The sequence below is a fragment of the Eumetopias jubatus genome, unplaced genomic scaffold (assembly GCF_037043125.1).
Source record: "Eumetopias jubatus isolate StellerSeaLion01/CBP00866 unplaced genomic scaffold, mEumJub1_p1.0 scaffold_9, whole genome shotgun sequence".
Lineage (NCBI taxonomy): Eukaryota > Metazoa > Chordata > Mammalia > Carnivora > Otariidae > Eumetopias > Eumetopias jubatus.
The window spans coordinates 19,825,160-19,841,856 of record NW_028274815.1 but is presented as its reverse complement, the minus strand read 5'-3'; the positions used below and the strand labels follow the sequence as shown (position 1 = coordinate 19,841,856).

The following is a 16,697-nucleotide window of genomic DNA, read 5'->3' as shown; positions in this document are numbered from 1 at the left end:
TGAGGGCAGTTTTAACATGGGACCTTTGTAGGAATAATTAATTATTTTGTTCTTTTTCTGGTAGTGTGTCAGGTGATTGCCATGTATGACTATGGGGCAAATAACGAGGATGAGCTGAATTTCTCCAAGGGACAGCTTATCAATGTTTTGAACAAAGATGATCCTGACTGGTGGCAAGGAGAAATCAACGGGGTGACTGGTCTCTTTCCTTCAAACTATGTTAAGATGACAACAGACTCCGATCCAAGTCAACAGTGTGAGTAAGATCAAACTGCCTCTCAGCTGGTGCAAAAGCTTTCATATGCAGCACTGCACTCATTCTGTCCCAGAGCAGTATCTTAAACTCAGCACTCTTAGCAAGTATATATTTAGTGATGAAAGCAATAAATTGCAAAAGGAAATTTTTCACAAAATCAAAAGTTATACTGCTTTAAATACTTTTTTTCTTAGCTTTAGACCTTACTATTAGACTTTATCTGAAAAAATGTGTCTTTTAGAGGTTCTGGGGTATAAGAGCAGTCTATACTTCAACTTCCCTTTACCACCATCCTTTTTGACTTCTAATGATCTTTTTCTGCTTAATAAAAAGCAGCCAGTAATTAACCATATTCACCTACTCAAATTACCCTTTGAGAGTACAGGTGCTATTAATTTTGCAACCCTCTCATTTAATATCCACATATTTACACATCATCCAGGTTAGCAGAAAATTAAAAACCTGTTTAAACTGTTTGTTTGCAAAACTCTATTAGGTGGTTTTTTAAAGATACCTAATGCCATAAGAGATACGTGAATCAAGATCTGTTTCACTATTTTTAGAACAAGGATCCAGATCTCAGTGTGAAATATGGTATTATATAAAGTTATCTCTTAGTAGTTACCTAGCCTTTCTTATATTTGACAATAAACATGCATTTACAATAGTTAGAGAACAAACAGTACTTGGAAATACTTTTTACCTTTATAAAATGTCACTTTTCCCACCTTTTTGATTTTGTTTTTGTTTTCTTTTATATGAAATACATCATGATTCATCATGATTTATATTTTTATCATTGTGAAATTATCTAAAATATTTAGCCTTTCATTTTAGTTTAGTTTCTGAGAGCATATAAATGTAACCCAGTCAAGCTGAGATATGCTTATGATTCAGTGCAAGTATTATGAATTTATACTATATCTGTCATTTTGAAGTATTAGTGCATTATTTTCACTGTAGAGCTTGTAGCTTTAAAGATAGTTCTGATCCTGGGAGAAGGCTTTCCTTTAGATAAAGCAACTAAATTTCCCAATTTGGATGTGGGAGGAGTTGAGTTTTTTATGGTTTGAACATTCCTTAAAGATGTGGGCTACCTAAATGACTGTTTTTAAGCTCTGCTAATGGTTGGCAGCTTCCAGAGCTTGCCCATTTATCTAATCAATTAGACATACCCCAGGGACCTTTCCTGGCCCTGAGAGGGGAAGATACTTCTTAGACCTCTGGGGTCTGGAAGCTCTTTGGCTAGTGAACCTTGGAGGCACCCGGTACAACAGTACATTTGGCTTTTCTAGTGCCCAGGATGTGGGGGGACGGGTTTCCAAGTGCGTTGTTGTTGTTATTTATCTTGTTTTCCAGTGGAGGAATGCTTTTTTCCAATTAAGTTTTATAAAGAATATAAAGAACAGATAAAAGCTGTTCTAAAGGAAGAACGGCCAGGAATATATGCATCTGTGAAAACTAGTTAAATTTTAGATTACCATTGGTGTTTCTTGGGCCCTTACAGTTACTATTTTCATTTTATTATTTAATTAGGATGTTTTAAAATTTTAATAATTCAGATATATTTAGTTGATGTTGCATGTTACTAGTCAGATTTTTTCTCACCCACTTAATTTGCTTTATGTTCATTTTATTCCTCATTTTTCTTTTTATAGGACCCAATGTTGTCTTCCAGTGTGAAAGCACCCCAGAGACCCACTATCCAAGTTTGACTCTAGCGTGGAGGCAGGGCAGGTAGCCCTGATCAAATATCTCCTACACAATTCATTAACTTCGTTTGAATGTTAGAGCCACTTGTGATTATTTCTTTGTGTTTCTAATTTACAGTTAAAATTTATTTGTAACAAGTTAAAGGATAGTGGGTCTTTGTGTGGCTTTCCCTGCTGTTCACTCTGGCATCCTTTAGCATTTTTCTTCTTTTTTAATTTGGTAATTGTAGGTCATTAGCATGCATATTGAGTTTGCCCTTACATGGTGGGAGTTCAAACACACAAAGACCCACTATTTGCACAAACTGTTCTCACTGGTTTGGAATGGGCTGCCATGCTTTTCTAATGTTACTGCAACATGTATATTCATTACAATTCAGATAAAACTTGCTTATGTTTTGCTCTTATGTTTGATCTAATCCTAATCACAGTGAGCTCTTAACTGGTTCAATATGTGATTTGCTCCCAAATATGCACTGTTTACTCTGTTACTTTCTAATATGCCACCATGAGTACCAATATTTAAATTCGTTTAAAGGCCAAGAACTGGAAGTAACGTTTTCTCTATTTTCTGTGTATTTCCGGGTGGGGGCAATAACACTTCTGGGAAGCTTTTCTCAGAAAAGAGGAAAGCAGCCCACCCCAGCAGGATGTGCAGAGCGGGCTATGTCTCCTCCATCTCAGCCGCCCACAAACGGCACTGTACTGTGGGGGTTACTGTAGGGTCTGTGAGCTCTGGGCTAATGAAGATCCTGCACCGTATGCTATAGCGGTTAGTTGTTACTTCTTTACTGGTGACCTAAAAATGGATTCTTTTTGAGGAATGAAAGGCTCCCATAGTTGGTGGTGAGATAGGAAACCTTCCCTAGCTTAGCGTTTAGATCTAGAATACATTCTAAAGTCAAAATTCATGATACCTATTTTAATTAGGTGACTACCTGTCCCAGGTCATAAAATAACATGCGCTGATGTTCTTTTTAATGTATTGAGTAGAAATCATAAGGAATCCTTGAAGAGTTTAAATGCCCCTGAAGCAGGCATACAGACTCTGCTCAGTCAGGAATGAATCTGAGTGGAGGAAAGATGTGTGAGAGCAGTCATTCTTCTATGTCCATGAAGCTGCTCCGAGGCTAGAAGACTGATTTTACCATCCAGAATGCTCTGGTTAATATCTTGTCTTCAGACACGTTGGCTACTTTGGCATAGGATTTTACTCCTTTTCCTTGAATGGAAAACACTTTAAAGATAATAAACATTATTATAAGTAAGTAAATGATGTGAGAGTACCTAGCTGAAACAGAAAGGGGTTTTAGTAGGCAGTATTAAACTATATTTGAAAATCAGTGAGAAGTTTATGCAATTTGAAATGTTTACAAACTGCAGTGCAATCTACTCTTTATGAATGTCAGAGTATTATCAGGAAAAGTATACGATCACAGAGTCTTATTTCCTCACCGAGTTCTTTAAGAAGAGTGAAATATGTTTTTATATCTCTGAGTTTCAGTTAGAGGCATATTTTGTGCAATATTTATGTTAATGTGCCTATACATTGTGAATGAAGAATTTCAGTCATTGCCTAAATCATAACTTTTCTTGAGAAAGAATCAACAATTTAGGTTGAACTTTACAAAGTTCAGATGTCTGTGTTTCAAAATGCTTAACATTTTTGGGATGTAGGATGGTGTATATGTGTGCTCCTGGGGGCAGGGGTTTCTAGTTATTAGACCACCTCAATTTTTAGCATTTGGCATCATCATGGTACTTTTATAAAATATGACATTAATAGGAAAGCAATAATAACACTTTACATGTGGGATAACAGATTTGTCTGCAGTCACTAAAGGGGACAGTGCAAAGACTGAGTCCTTGTGGATTCAACTGATCTTCCAAATTGTACGGATTACTTGATCTTGCCTTTTATTTTCTGAACTTTCGGCTTTTGCACTCTTTGGGTTCAGATTAAGGACAGTTACTTTAAATCCATTTTAAACCCTGAGAGTGGAAATCAGACCACTGTTAATTAGCTGCACAATTTGATATAACATTTTCTCTTTATAATTTTGAATTTGGGCTTATCTAATACACTGATAAATTATTTCAAGGGCATTTTTATAGCTCAAATTGCTTCATTGTAACCCTGATAAATATAAGTTATCAAGAATGACATTCAGGTAGAGCTTAGCATCTGTAACCAATATGAAAAATAATACATTCATCAGGTACCCATGGACCAAAAGCAAATCACATAATGGCATACTTAAGCTGGATGTTGGTCTAGAAGATAAGTTTACTGTATTTCCTGAAATACCACTCTTTGTGTAGGTATTTTGCCATATATTTGAGAGAAAGCTAAAAGTAAAGGAAATTGAATGTCATGTAAGAGTAACCTAAATCCTTCTTAGAAATGCATGCAGTCAATCCTTCACAGTACCTCCCATTCAGCCATGTTGTTTGATCTCTTTCTCATTCAGGATCAGAGGCGGCTTTCAATTGGCTTAGAAAGCAACATTAGAAGGAAAAGGGTTTATCAGGAGCACAGAATTTTAAAATGGGAATAAATCTGAACCCTGTAGGAAGAATCCAAATACCTGTTTGTTTAAAAAAACAAAACAAAAAACCTGTTTAAAGATTGTAGTATGTGATGATCATTTTTAAAGTATGTGATTAAACCTTACAGGTTTTCCAGCGATGAAAAAAATCTATTCTAAAACCAAAGCTGATTTTTTAGCAAATTTGAATATTTAAATGAATCCCATCCATTACATAGTTTCCTCTAAAACTTTATCTTAAAGAGTCATTTTAAAATAATACAACGATTAAAAAATGTAACTGCTATTTTATTTTAAAATACAATATGAATACTGATAGTTTGAAAGTGGGGGAAGGAAAAGTAGAGAAAGAAATGCCAATTCCAGTCCAAAGCTTTATTTGCCAAGTTTTCTTAGAATAAATTTTACCAAGTTATAAGTTCTTGTAAATAGAATCTGTAATGGAAATACCGAGAGACTTTGCCTAAAGTGGCATTATTGGATGCTGCTGTGACGCTGCTGTAGTAAGTTATTGTCGCGAAGTGCTGTTTTTGCCTTAAATTTTTATTGTGTGTGTCTTGAAACTATAGTATTAAAGGTATTGAGATTGTGCAGATGCTAGGCACGCTTGGCATGAGGTCATCTGTTTTTATTTTTACAAAATTGTAATATAACTATGCAAGTGTGTTTATTAAAAGGACACAAACTACATTACTTGTATTGTGTATTTCTTTTGAAGCACCCTTTGAAATGTATTTTTAATTATATGTAGTCGAGATTGAATTTCTTTGGAATTTCTCTTTTTCCTTAACATAGTCTGTGGGTATAGGCCAGTGAATTGTTTTACATCACAAAAGGCAAAAGAAATTTTTAAATGGTCATGATCGAGGTAATTGGATCCAAGATAATCATATGTATCTCAAAAGCAAAAGAAATTTTGAAAGCAAAAGAAATTTTGATTTGAAAGTAAAAGAAAATATAATCTAGGATAATAGACTACTATGTTATTTACAGTTTTTACTCCAACTTTTTCCTAAAAAGAGTGGAGGGAACTTACAAGCTGATACTCATTGCAAATGCAAGATAAAACATTCTTAGTACAAGAGTGTGTATAAAAGAAACTGGGGTGCCTGGGTGGCTCAGTCGTTAAGCGTCTGCCTTCGGCTCAGGTCATGATCCCAGGGTCCTGGGATCGAGCCCCGCATCGGGCTCCCTGCTCCGCAGGAAGCCTGCTTCTCCCTCTTCCACTCCCCCTGCTTGTGTTCCTGCTCTCGCTGTCTCTGTCTCTGTCAAATAAATAAATAAAATCTTAAAAAAAAAGAAAAAACTGCAGTGGATGCTTGGAGGCACCGGACTTAAGTAATCAAGTTGGTGGTTTCACCTTGAGTGAAAAAATATGGATCAAACTCCAACCCATCTGTGAATGTCTGGCATAAACAACCTCTTTGCAGAAAACCTTTCCTCATCTCTGGAATTGAGCATTTGCATAAGGCCAACCAGGAGACTAACTGCTGAGAATGTGAAAATGAGTGTCAGCTAGTCCTGGGCTCAGGTCGTACATTGCTCTGTGAGGGGGTGAGGCACATAGGCAGATAGTTCTAGAAGAGCATGCTAACAATAAGCACAGTGGTAGACCTTCACTGGGCACCAAGAAAGTACAGAGGAGGACTACCTCGTTCACTGTAGATTGGTGAATTAGAGAAGACTTCCTGGAGGAGGCAACTGGGAGATGGATAAGATAAATAGGAGTAAGCCAGATGGGGGGTGGCATGGTGAAGAGTACGATAAAGACAAGAAACGGTGTAGGTGGGGGAGGGGGCAGTGATTTTATAAGCAGTTCATTACGGCTGGAGTGGAAGTGCAAAGCCAAAAACAGTGGAAGTTGGGGCTTGAGAGGCAGACCAAAGTCTAAATCAGAGATTCTCTAGCTTGAATGAGATTCCTTAGGATCACCTGGGATGCCTGAGTCCTCATTTAAACGGTCTAAAGCAAGGTCTGCATGTGGGGATTTTTCAGAGCTCCTCAGATGATTCTGCTATGAAGCCAAGGTGGGGGGAAAGTGATGAAACAGAGCTAAGAACTGTTTCTGAAGGAACAATGGCAGGAGTTGGGAATGGATGGGATGTGTGGGCAGGTTTGTATCCTGGTGACAGGTAGGATAGTGGTGCCACCAGCTACAGTAAGGAATCAGAGTTAGGGGAAGAAGAGTTTGGTTTTGACTACAAAGCGCCAGTGGGACACCCGGGGAGGCCGGTCCAGCAGGTGGTCAGAGGGCTGAGCCACACAGCAGCAGGAAGGACATCGGCCAGTGGGATGAATGCAGGTTGATGGCGTTGAGCCCATGAAAGTAGATGAGCTGATCGTCTGAGGGTGTCAGCAGTTACGGGTGAGACCTCGAAGGCACCCACGGAGGCAGGAGATAGGTTCTAGGAGAATAAGGAAGCGCTGGTTCATTGCTCATACCAGTAAAAAGAAAGTGCCCTTCATTGAGTGCTTATTAATTTAGGTACTTTTCTGAAGTTCCCAAATGCTTTTAAAACCTCATTATAATTTTCATTTTACAGATACGGAAATTTAAGCAAAAGCTAAATAACTTGTCCAGGGTTACTCTGCCAGTAAGTGGTAGAGCTGAGTTCAAACCCATGTGGTTTGGCTCCAGAGCCCACGCTCTGACCGTCTACACTAGCGTGCAGACACTGCCACCCTGTTTAGAGCAGTGAGACCCCTGCAGTACAGCCATCACTGGAACCAGGGAAAAGGAAAGAGGAAAAGTCAGAGGCGGCACAGTGTTTCTTCTTTGTAGAAAGTACACAACAGAGAAGAAGCCAGGAGACAAAGAGTGAATATGACAAACAAGGACAGGAATCTTTAAGAATAGTGTCTGGAAGGATAAAGCTGAACATAATCACTTCTTTTGGTAACAGCTTTATTGAGATATAAATCCTATACCATATAGTTTACCCATTTAAAGTGTACACTTGAATGGTTTTTAGTATATTCAGTGTTGTGCGACTGTCATCGCAGATGGCTAATTCCAGAACATTTTCATCACCCCCAAAAGAAGCCCTGATTCCTTTAACTGTTACCTTCCTATCTTCCTGTACAACCCCCACCTCCAGCCTTAGGCAGCCACTATTTACCTACTTTCTGTCTCCGTATGTTTGCCTATTCTGGACATATTATATACACGGGATCATAAAATGTGTGAGTTTTGTGATTGGCTTATTTTACTCAGCATAATATCTTCGAGGTACATCCATGCTGTAGTATGCCTCTGGACTTTGTTCCTTTCTGTGACTAAGTAGTAGTCCACTGTATGGGTACACCACATTTTGCTTATCCATTCTTTAGTTGATGAACATTTGGGTTGTTTCTGTCTTTTGGCTATTATGAACAATGCTGCTATGAATATTTGTGTACAAGTTTTTGTGTGGACATACATCTTCATGTCTCTTGAATATACACCTAAGTAGGAATGAAATTGCTACATCAAATGGCAATTCTATGTTTAACTTTTTTTTTTTTTAAAGATTTTGTTTATTTGAGAGAGACCAAGAAAGAGCACGAATGGTGGGGAGGAGCAGAGGGAGAGGGAGAAGCAGGCTCCCTGCTAAGTGGGGAGCCTGATGCAGGGCTCGAGCCCAGGACCCCTAGATTATGACCTGAGACAAAGGCAGACACTTAACCAACTGAGCCACCCCGGCGCGCCTCTGTGTTCAACTTTTTGAGGAACTGCCAGACTGTTTTCCAAAGTAGCTACACCATTTTATATTCCCACCAGCAGGGCACGAAGTTTCTCTTTCTTCATATCCTTACCAACACTTGTTATTATCTGACTTCTTACTGTAGCCATCCCTCTGGGTGTGAAGAGACATCTCATTGTGGTTTTGATTTACATCTCCTCGATGACTGATAATGTTGAGCATCTTTTCATGTGCTTGTTGGCCATTTGCATATCTTCTTTAGAGAGATGTGTATTTAAATCCTTTGCCTATTGTTTGAGTAGTTTGCCTTCATAAAAACGTTTTAAACTTTGTTTTAAACAAGAACAAGTTCTGAAATGAGAGAGGTGTCTTAATGCTGTTGTCAAAAGGCAAAAATACTTAGTCAAAGGGAGTGATAAAATCAAAGAGAGTGCTAGAGCAAACGTGGTGGGGAGGGTAGTGGGAGCTTTGAATCCTGGCTCTCTTCCGCTCACTTGCTGAGACAGCCGCACCTGTATGGTGAGGTTGAGAATACCTACACTGTGGATGGGACTTAGGGATCTCTGAAGCACTAGGTCAGTGTCTAACACACAGATACTAGAAATCACAGCTAACATTTACTAAGCGTTTGCTTTGTTCTAAGCAATGGACTGAGTACTTCGGGTACATGTCTGGGTTAGTCACGCGATTCCCAGTCTGACTCCCAAGTCAGAAGTATGTGGAACAGTCCATACGAGATTGGCTGTTAGACACAGTTACTCATTGCCTGTGTGACAGAGAAGGTTATGTAGGTACCAGTCGTCACTTAGACACAAAAATGAGCTAAAGGAGAGTGAGAGCTCTGTTGGCATTTCCAGAAAAGTGCCCCTTTTTTCCTCTAGAATTCAGTCCAGCAAGCATCAGACCAGGTCATGTTTATACACTGTCGTGCGTGGTTTGCCTCAAGGAAGATGGCTGTGCAAGCGCCATTTAGAATGGCCTGGCATTTCAAGTGTAAGACTTGAACCAAGAGGCCTAGATGTAGAGATTTCATAGCTCTAAATTCTGCACTAAGTCTCTTAGCCACCAAACTTAAGACTTTCCATATATTTACACAGCAGGGGTCAGAGTGGTATCCATTGTTCAGAGGGTTGATGAGAGGTTGTAAATCGTCATATGCTTGTTGGTAACAGTTATTTTTATGTTCAGGCTAAAGGCTATATGTTGGGCAAACACAAAAAGACTAGAGTTGCGTGACACCTCTTCATAATATTCAGTGTCTGCATAGCACATCACATCACTCAGTTGGGTCCATGAGAGAACTCTAGCAGTCTAGAAGGTGTCACAAGGATCAGCCTGAACGAACCTCCTTCCGAGGCTCAGCCTCAGAGGCACCTCTGTCTACCATTAGGAGGTCTTTGCTTTCTTTTAGGCTTATGACCTTTCACTGTAGATTCAAAAGTAAAAATAAAACCAATAAAATGTTTCTTTGTCAACTTGCATTTATCAGCAGACTTGCTTTGGGAAGTTCCGGAATACTTCCATTTACTGATAACCAAATATTTTGCTTTCTGATGGTCTGCAATATTAGAATACAATATTAACTTCTCTTTTCATGCTTAAACAACCTAACTCCTGGTGACAAAGAATTGACAGGCATCAAGAAGACATAGAGTTTAACAGTTTGTTCAACAATTGTATAAATTTCCAGAAATCACAAAGATCTGTGGCTACATAGTGGGAGCATACTACCTGGTACACAGTGTGTATTCAGTAATAGTTGCCACAGGGATAAACTGCTATTCTTTTACAATATAAGATCTGCAGTAATTTTCTGGTGCCCTGACAGAACTTCTGTATTAAAGGCAGTCTTCAGGGGCGTCTGGCTAGTTGAGCATCCGACTCTTGATTTCGGCTCGGGTCATGATTTCAGGGTCGTGGGATTAAGCCCCATGTTGGGCTCCGAGCTCTGCCCAGAGTCTGCTTCTCCCTCTCCCTCTGCTCCTCCTCCCGCTCATGCTCTCTCTCTCTCTCTCAAATAAATAAAATCATTTTTTTTAAAGGCAGCACACTGTTTAGTCATCTGGATTTACTGTTAAAAATTGTCTTTTCACTGAGCTTCGACACAGACTGAAAACCATTATGTGATACTCTGGCTGCTTGTTTGGGCACAGAGAATAGCGTTGTTCAGTGGCATTGCTCTTCTCACAATGGGCAAGGACTTTTCTGGGACTTTATGACATAATCCGAACAAGCTCTCTTTGTATCAATCATCACAAACCGTCTTTTGTCCTTCACCTTTTGGAGTCTTCACAGAGCTCCCTCCTCTGCTTTCTTAGACATCTCTCATTTGCTTCTTGCTCTCGCATGCGTTTATTCTGCAGCTGCCTCCTGACTCTGTGGGACACAATTTACAGAGCTGTCATTCGTTGTGCATAACTTGGCTGTCAGTCTCTGTGTCCTCACGCAAGTTGGGGCGGGGGGGCATTCTTGTGGCCCCGAGGACTTTGACCTGATGGTCGCCATGAGCTCTTTTTCTTGCTTTCCCACCCTTCCTGTCTGCCAGAAAGAACTTACCAGGAAGTTTTCATCATTCTCTCTCCACCTGCAGTTAATATTGATGTACCGTCTCCTGCAGTTCAGAGCTTATCTTCGTATCAGTCTACAAATACTTGTTGAAGACCTACTATGTGTCAGACACTGGGGATATAGCCGATTATAACATAGACAAAAAAAAAATTCTTCCCCTCTTGGAGCTGACAGTTAAGTAGGGCAAGACAGAAAACAAACAAAATGAATAAATATGTCGTGTCTTAGAAAATTAAAGCAGGTTAGGGAAAGGGAGGGATGGGTTGGTGGGGGAGTGTGGATCCAGACGGATTTCAGTTTTAAACTGGCTTCTCAGATAAAACCTCTCTGAAGTGGTGACATGTGAACAAAGACTTAAAGAACAGGAGGGATATCTGGAGGGAGCCATGTAAATATCTGGAAGATCATTCTGGGCGGAGGGAAGAGCACATGCCAGGGCCTCAATCAGGAGCATGACTGTAATGCTTAAGGAACAGTATGGAGGCCAGTGTGGCTGGAACAGAGGGAGAAGCAAGAGGAAGAAGTAAGGACAGAGGGTTAACTGGGGAAATGAGGAAGACTGTTTAGGTTCTTGGAAGCTGTTTGTAAGAACCTCAGCTTTCCTGGGAGTGACAAGAACCCATCAAAGGGTTTTAATCAAAGGAAGGATATGATCTGATATGCTTTAACAGGATAGCTCTGGCTTGCTAGATTAAAGCAGGGTTGGGACAGGGAAGGGCTCAGAAGCAAGCACATTAAGAGGCTAGTTCAGTAATCCAGGTGAACAGTGGTAGTGGCCCAATCAGTATGATCCAAGTGGACATAGAAGTGGTTAGACTGTGGGCATATTCTGAAGACAGAGCCAATAGGTGGATTGAATGTGGGATGTGAGAAGAAAAGTATCAAGGATGACCCTAAAGATCTTGGCCTAAGCAACCAGAGGGATGGAGTTGCCCTTAAATGAAGGCACATGATGAGGGAGGAGGGGCAGGGAAGATGATTAGGAGTTTGGTTTTGGATATTACCATCACTTACCTTTAAGATGGATAAGTGGAGATACTGGGTAGGCAGTAGAACATGGTGAGGTCCAGAGGATATATTCAGGCTGGTGTATACGTTTGGGAGTGTGTTGGTGCATAGATGATCCTCAAAGCTACGAGACTCAGTGGGACCAGCAAGGCTGTATGCGGAGAAGAGTTACAAGGCTGAGCCTTTGGGTTCCAACGTTAAGTCTTTGGGTTGAGGAGGAGCTAGGAAAGGAGAGGAGGGGACTGGCCAGAGAGGTAGCGGGACCTGAGGCAAGGTATGACCTAGAAGCCAAGTAAAGAAGGATTTTAAGGAAGAGGAGTGATCCTAATGATAGGTCAAGCAAATTGAGGTACCTTTTGCTAAAGGAGGAAGCTATGAGCTTTTAGGAACCTCTTCTTTAAATACAACATTTAGGGGTGCCTGGGTGGCTCAGTTGTTAAGCATCTGCCTTCGACTCAGGTCATGATCCCAGGGTCCTGGGATCGAGCCCCGCATCGGACTTCCTGCTCAGCGGGAAGCCTGCTTCTCCCTCTCCCTCTCCCGCTCCCACTGCTTGTGTTCCCTCTCTAGCTGTCTCTCTCTCTGTGTCAAATAAATAAAATACATACATACATACATACGAAAATAATTTTAATGTTTAATTTTTCAGCTATATTCAGGAAGTGTTTTTGCACAGTAATACAGACTCTGGCATTTGTTGAAATTAATTCTGTGGGTGCTTGAGAAGAATATGTGTTCCCTTGCATATGTGTTCATTATATTAAGCCTGTTAATATCATTCAAATCTTTCATATTTACTAATTTTCATTGAGAAATATTATAATCCACTACTTTGATTATAGATTTTTCAGGTTTTTTTTTTCTTTTTTCCTCTCTCCCTCCCTTGCCCCTTCCTTCCTTCCTTCCTCTTTCAGAGGTAATTTTGTCAGTTAATTTTACATTTTGATGCTATTCTGTTAGTTGCAAATGAAATCAACATTATTATATCATCCTAAATATTTATAATGTTTACATAGATCTTTGAAAGCCTATTTTGGTCTGTTGCTAATAAAACCTCCCTAGTTGCTTTTTAATATATTGTAAATGTGGAGCTTTATCCAAACCTTTACTTCTGACATATCTGTAACATTACATGTTAGGTGTCAGTGTAAACAGCATCTAGCTGAATTTTTTTTGTTTTAATTCCAGTATAATTACTATGCAGTGTTATATGAGTTTCAGGAGTACAGTATAGTGATTCAACACTTCTGTACAGCACCTGGGGCTCATCACAATGAGTGTACTATTAATCTCCATCGCCTATTTCTCTCATTCCCACCTACTTCCTCCCTGGTAACCACCAGTTCTCTATATTTAAAAGTTTTATATTTAAATTTTAAGAGTTTTTTTGTCTCTTTCCTTTTTCACTTGTGTTATTTCTTAAATTCCAAAATTCCACATATGAGTAACATCATATGGTATTTGTCTTTCTCTGGCTGACTTATTTCACTTAGCATTATACACTCTAGCTCCATACAGTTGTTGCAGATGGCAAGATTTCATTCATTTTTATGGCTGAGTAATATTGCATTTTATATATATACACACACACCCCATCTTCTTTATCCATTCATCTGTGGATGGACACTTGTGCTGCTTCCATAATATGGCTATTGTAAATGCTGCAGTAAACATAGGTGTGCTCTTATCTTTTTAATTAGTGTTTTCATATTCTTGGGGTAAATATTCAGCAATGGAATTACTGAACTGTATGGTAATTCTATCTTTAATTTTTTGAGGAACTCCCATACTGTTTTCTATGGTGGCTATACCAGTTTACATTTCCACCAACAATGTAGGAGGGTTCCTTTTTCGCCACATACTTGGCAACACTTGTTGTTTCTTATGTTTTTGATTTCAGCCATTCTGACAGATGTTAGGTGATATGTCATTGCAGTTTTGATTTGTATTTTCTTGATGCCAAGTGATGTTGAGCATCTTTTCATGTGTCTGTTGGCCATCTGGATATCTTCTTTGAAGAAATGTCTGTTCATGTCTTCTGCCCATTTTTAATTGGGTTATTTGGGGTTTTTTGGTGTTGAGCTGTATAAGTTCTTTACATATTTTGGACACTAACCCTTTATCAGATATGTCTTTTGCAAATATCTTCTCCCAGTCATTGGGTTGTCTTTTTGTTGATTGTTTCTGTTTTTGTGCAGAAGCTTTTTATCTTTATGTAGTCCCAAGAGTTTATTTTTGCTTTTGTTTCCCTTGCCTCAGGAGACATATCTAGAAAATACTTGCTGTGGGGGCACCTGAGTGGCTCAGTCAGTTAAGCATCTGATTCTTGATTTCAGCTCAGGTCATGATCTCAGGGATCATGAGATCAAGCCCCACATCAGGCTCTGCACTCAGTGTGGAGTCTGCTTGAAATTCACTTTCTCCCCATCCCTTTGCCCCTCCCGCTGCTCGTGTGTGTGTGTGTGTGTGTGTGTGTGTGTGTGTACACGCGCGTGTGCGCGCGCGCCGCGTGGGCTCTCTCTCTCTCTAAATAAATAAATACATAAATAAATAAAATCTTAAAAAAGAAGAAGACAAAAAACTTGCTGTGAATGATGTCCGAGAAATCACTGCCTCTGCTCTTCTAGGATTTTTATGTACTCAGTCTCACATTTAGGTCTTCAATCCATTTTGAGTTTATTTTTGTGTGTGGTGTAAGAAAGTGGTCCAGTTTCATTCTTTCACATGTAGCTATCCAGTTTTCCCAGCACCATTTTTTGAAGAGACTATCTTTTTCCCATTGCATATTCTTGCCTCCTTTGGCAAAGATTAATTGATCATTTAATTGTGGGTTTACTTCTGGGCTCTCTATTCTGTTCCATTAATCAATGTGTCTGTTTTTGTGTCAGTATCATACTGTTTGATTACCACAGATTTGTAGTTTATCTTGAAATCTGGGATTGTGATACCTCCGGTTTTGTTCTTTTTCAAGATTGCTTTGGCTACTTGGGGTCTTTTGTGCTTCCATACAAATTTTAGGATTATTCTAGTTCTGTGAAAAAAAAATGGTGTGGGTATTTTTTTAAAGATTTTATTTATTTATGAGAGAGAGAGAGCATGCACAAAGCAGGGGGAGGGTGGCAGGGAGAGGCAGAGGGAGAAGCAGACTCCTTGCTGAGCAGGGAGCCTGATGTGAGACTCAATCTCAGGACCTGAGCCAAAAGTAGCTGCTTAACCGACTGAGCCACCCAGGCACCCCGTGGGTATTTTTATAAGGATTGTATTAAATCTGTGGATTGCTTTGGATAGTACGGACATTTTAACAATATTTGTTCTCCCAGTCCATGAACATGGAGTATCTTTCCATTTGTTTGTGTCATCTTCTATTTCTTTCATCAGTATTTTACAGTTTTCAGAGTACAGGTCTTTCACCTCTTTGGTTAAGTTTATTCCTAGGTACTTTTTCTTTTTGGTGCAATTGTAAATGGGATTGTTCTTTTAATTTTTTTAAAGATTTATTTGTTTATTTTGAGAGAGAATGAGAGAGAGAGAGAGAGTACATGAGAGGTGGGAGGGTTAGAGGGAGAAGCAGGCTCCCCGCTGAGCAGGGAGTCCGATGTGGGACTTGATCCCGGGACTCCAGGATCATGACCTGAGCCGAAGGCAGTCTCTTAACCAACTGAGCCACCCAGGCGCCCTGTTTTTTTAATTTCTCTTTCTACTACTTCATTATTAATGCGTAGAAATGCAACAGATTTCTGTATATTGATTTTGTATACTGCAAATTCATTTATCACTTCTAGTAGTTTTTTGTTGGAGTCTTTAAGGTTTTCTATATATAGTATCATGTCATCTACAAATAGTGAAAGTTTTACTACTTCTTTACCACTTTGGTTGCCTTTTACTTTTTTTTCTTGTCTAATTGCTGTGGATAGGACTTCCAGTACTATGTGAATAAAAGTGGTGAGAGTGGACATCGTTATCTTGTTCCTGATCTTAGGGGGAAAGTTTTCAGTTTTCAGCATTGAGTATGATGTTAGGTATGGGTTGATATGATGTATCACATTGATTGATCTGCATCTCAGGAATAAATCCCACTTGATTGCAGTGAGTACATTTTTAATGTACGGTAAAATTTGGCTTGCTAATATTTTCTTAAGGATTTTTGCACATATCTTCATCAGAGAAATTGGCCTGTAGTTATTTTTTCGTAGTGTCTTTGTCTGGCTTTGGTATCAGGGTAATTCTGGCCTCATAAAAAGGATTTGGAAATTTTTCTTCCTCTTCTTTATTTTTTTTTTTATTTTTTTATTTTTAGAATAGTTTGAGAAGAATAAGTATAATGCTTCTTTAAATGTTTGGTAGAATTTATCTGTGACACCATCTGGTCCTGGAGCTTTATTTGTTGGGAGTTTTTTGATTACTCATTCAATTTCATTGCTGGTAATCAGTTTGTTCAAATTTTCTATGTCTTCCTGATTCACTTTTGGGAGGTAATATGTTTCTACGAATTTATCCATTTCTTCTAGGTTGTCCAGTTTGTTGCCATATATTTTTCTATAATGTTCTCTTATAATCCTTTGTATTTCTGTGGTGTTGGTTGTTATTTCTCCTCTCATTTCTGATTTTGTTTGAGTCCTCCCTCTCCTTCTCTCCTTCTCTCTCTCTCTCTTATGAGTCTGGCTAAAGTTTTATCAATTTTGTTGATCTTTTCAAAGAAACAGCTCCTGGTTTCATTGATCTGTTCTATTATTTTTTGTTTCTATTTCATTTATTTCTGCTCAAACCTTTCTTATTTCCTTCCTTCTTCCGGTTTTGGGTTTTATTTTATTTATTTTACACCTTTAGGTGTAAAGTTAGGTTGTTTATTTGAGATTTTTCCTACTTCTCGAGGTAGGCCTGTATTGCTATGAACTTCCCTCTTAGAACAGCTTTTGCTGCA

At 39.1% G+C, this 16,697-nt stretch overlaps 1 protein-coding gene across 6 annotated transcripts in view; it reads left to right on the top strand.

Moving 5' to 3' along the window:
- The window catches only part of ITSN2 (intersectin 2), a 139,894-nt gene that overhangs the window by 99,199 nt on the left and 23,998 nt on the right, over window positions 1-16,697 (top strand). For all 6 annotated transcript variants that reach the window (XM_088026335.1, XM_088026332.1, XM_088026331.1 and 3 more), the window contains one exon: window positions 65-256. In XM_088026335.1, coding sequence (XP_087882461.1) covers window positions 65-256 — 192 coding nt within the window. The remainder of the gene's footprint in view (window positions 1-64; window positions 257-16,697) is intronic.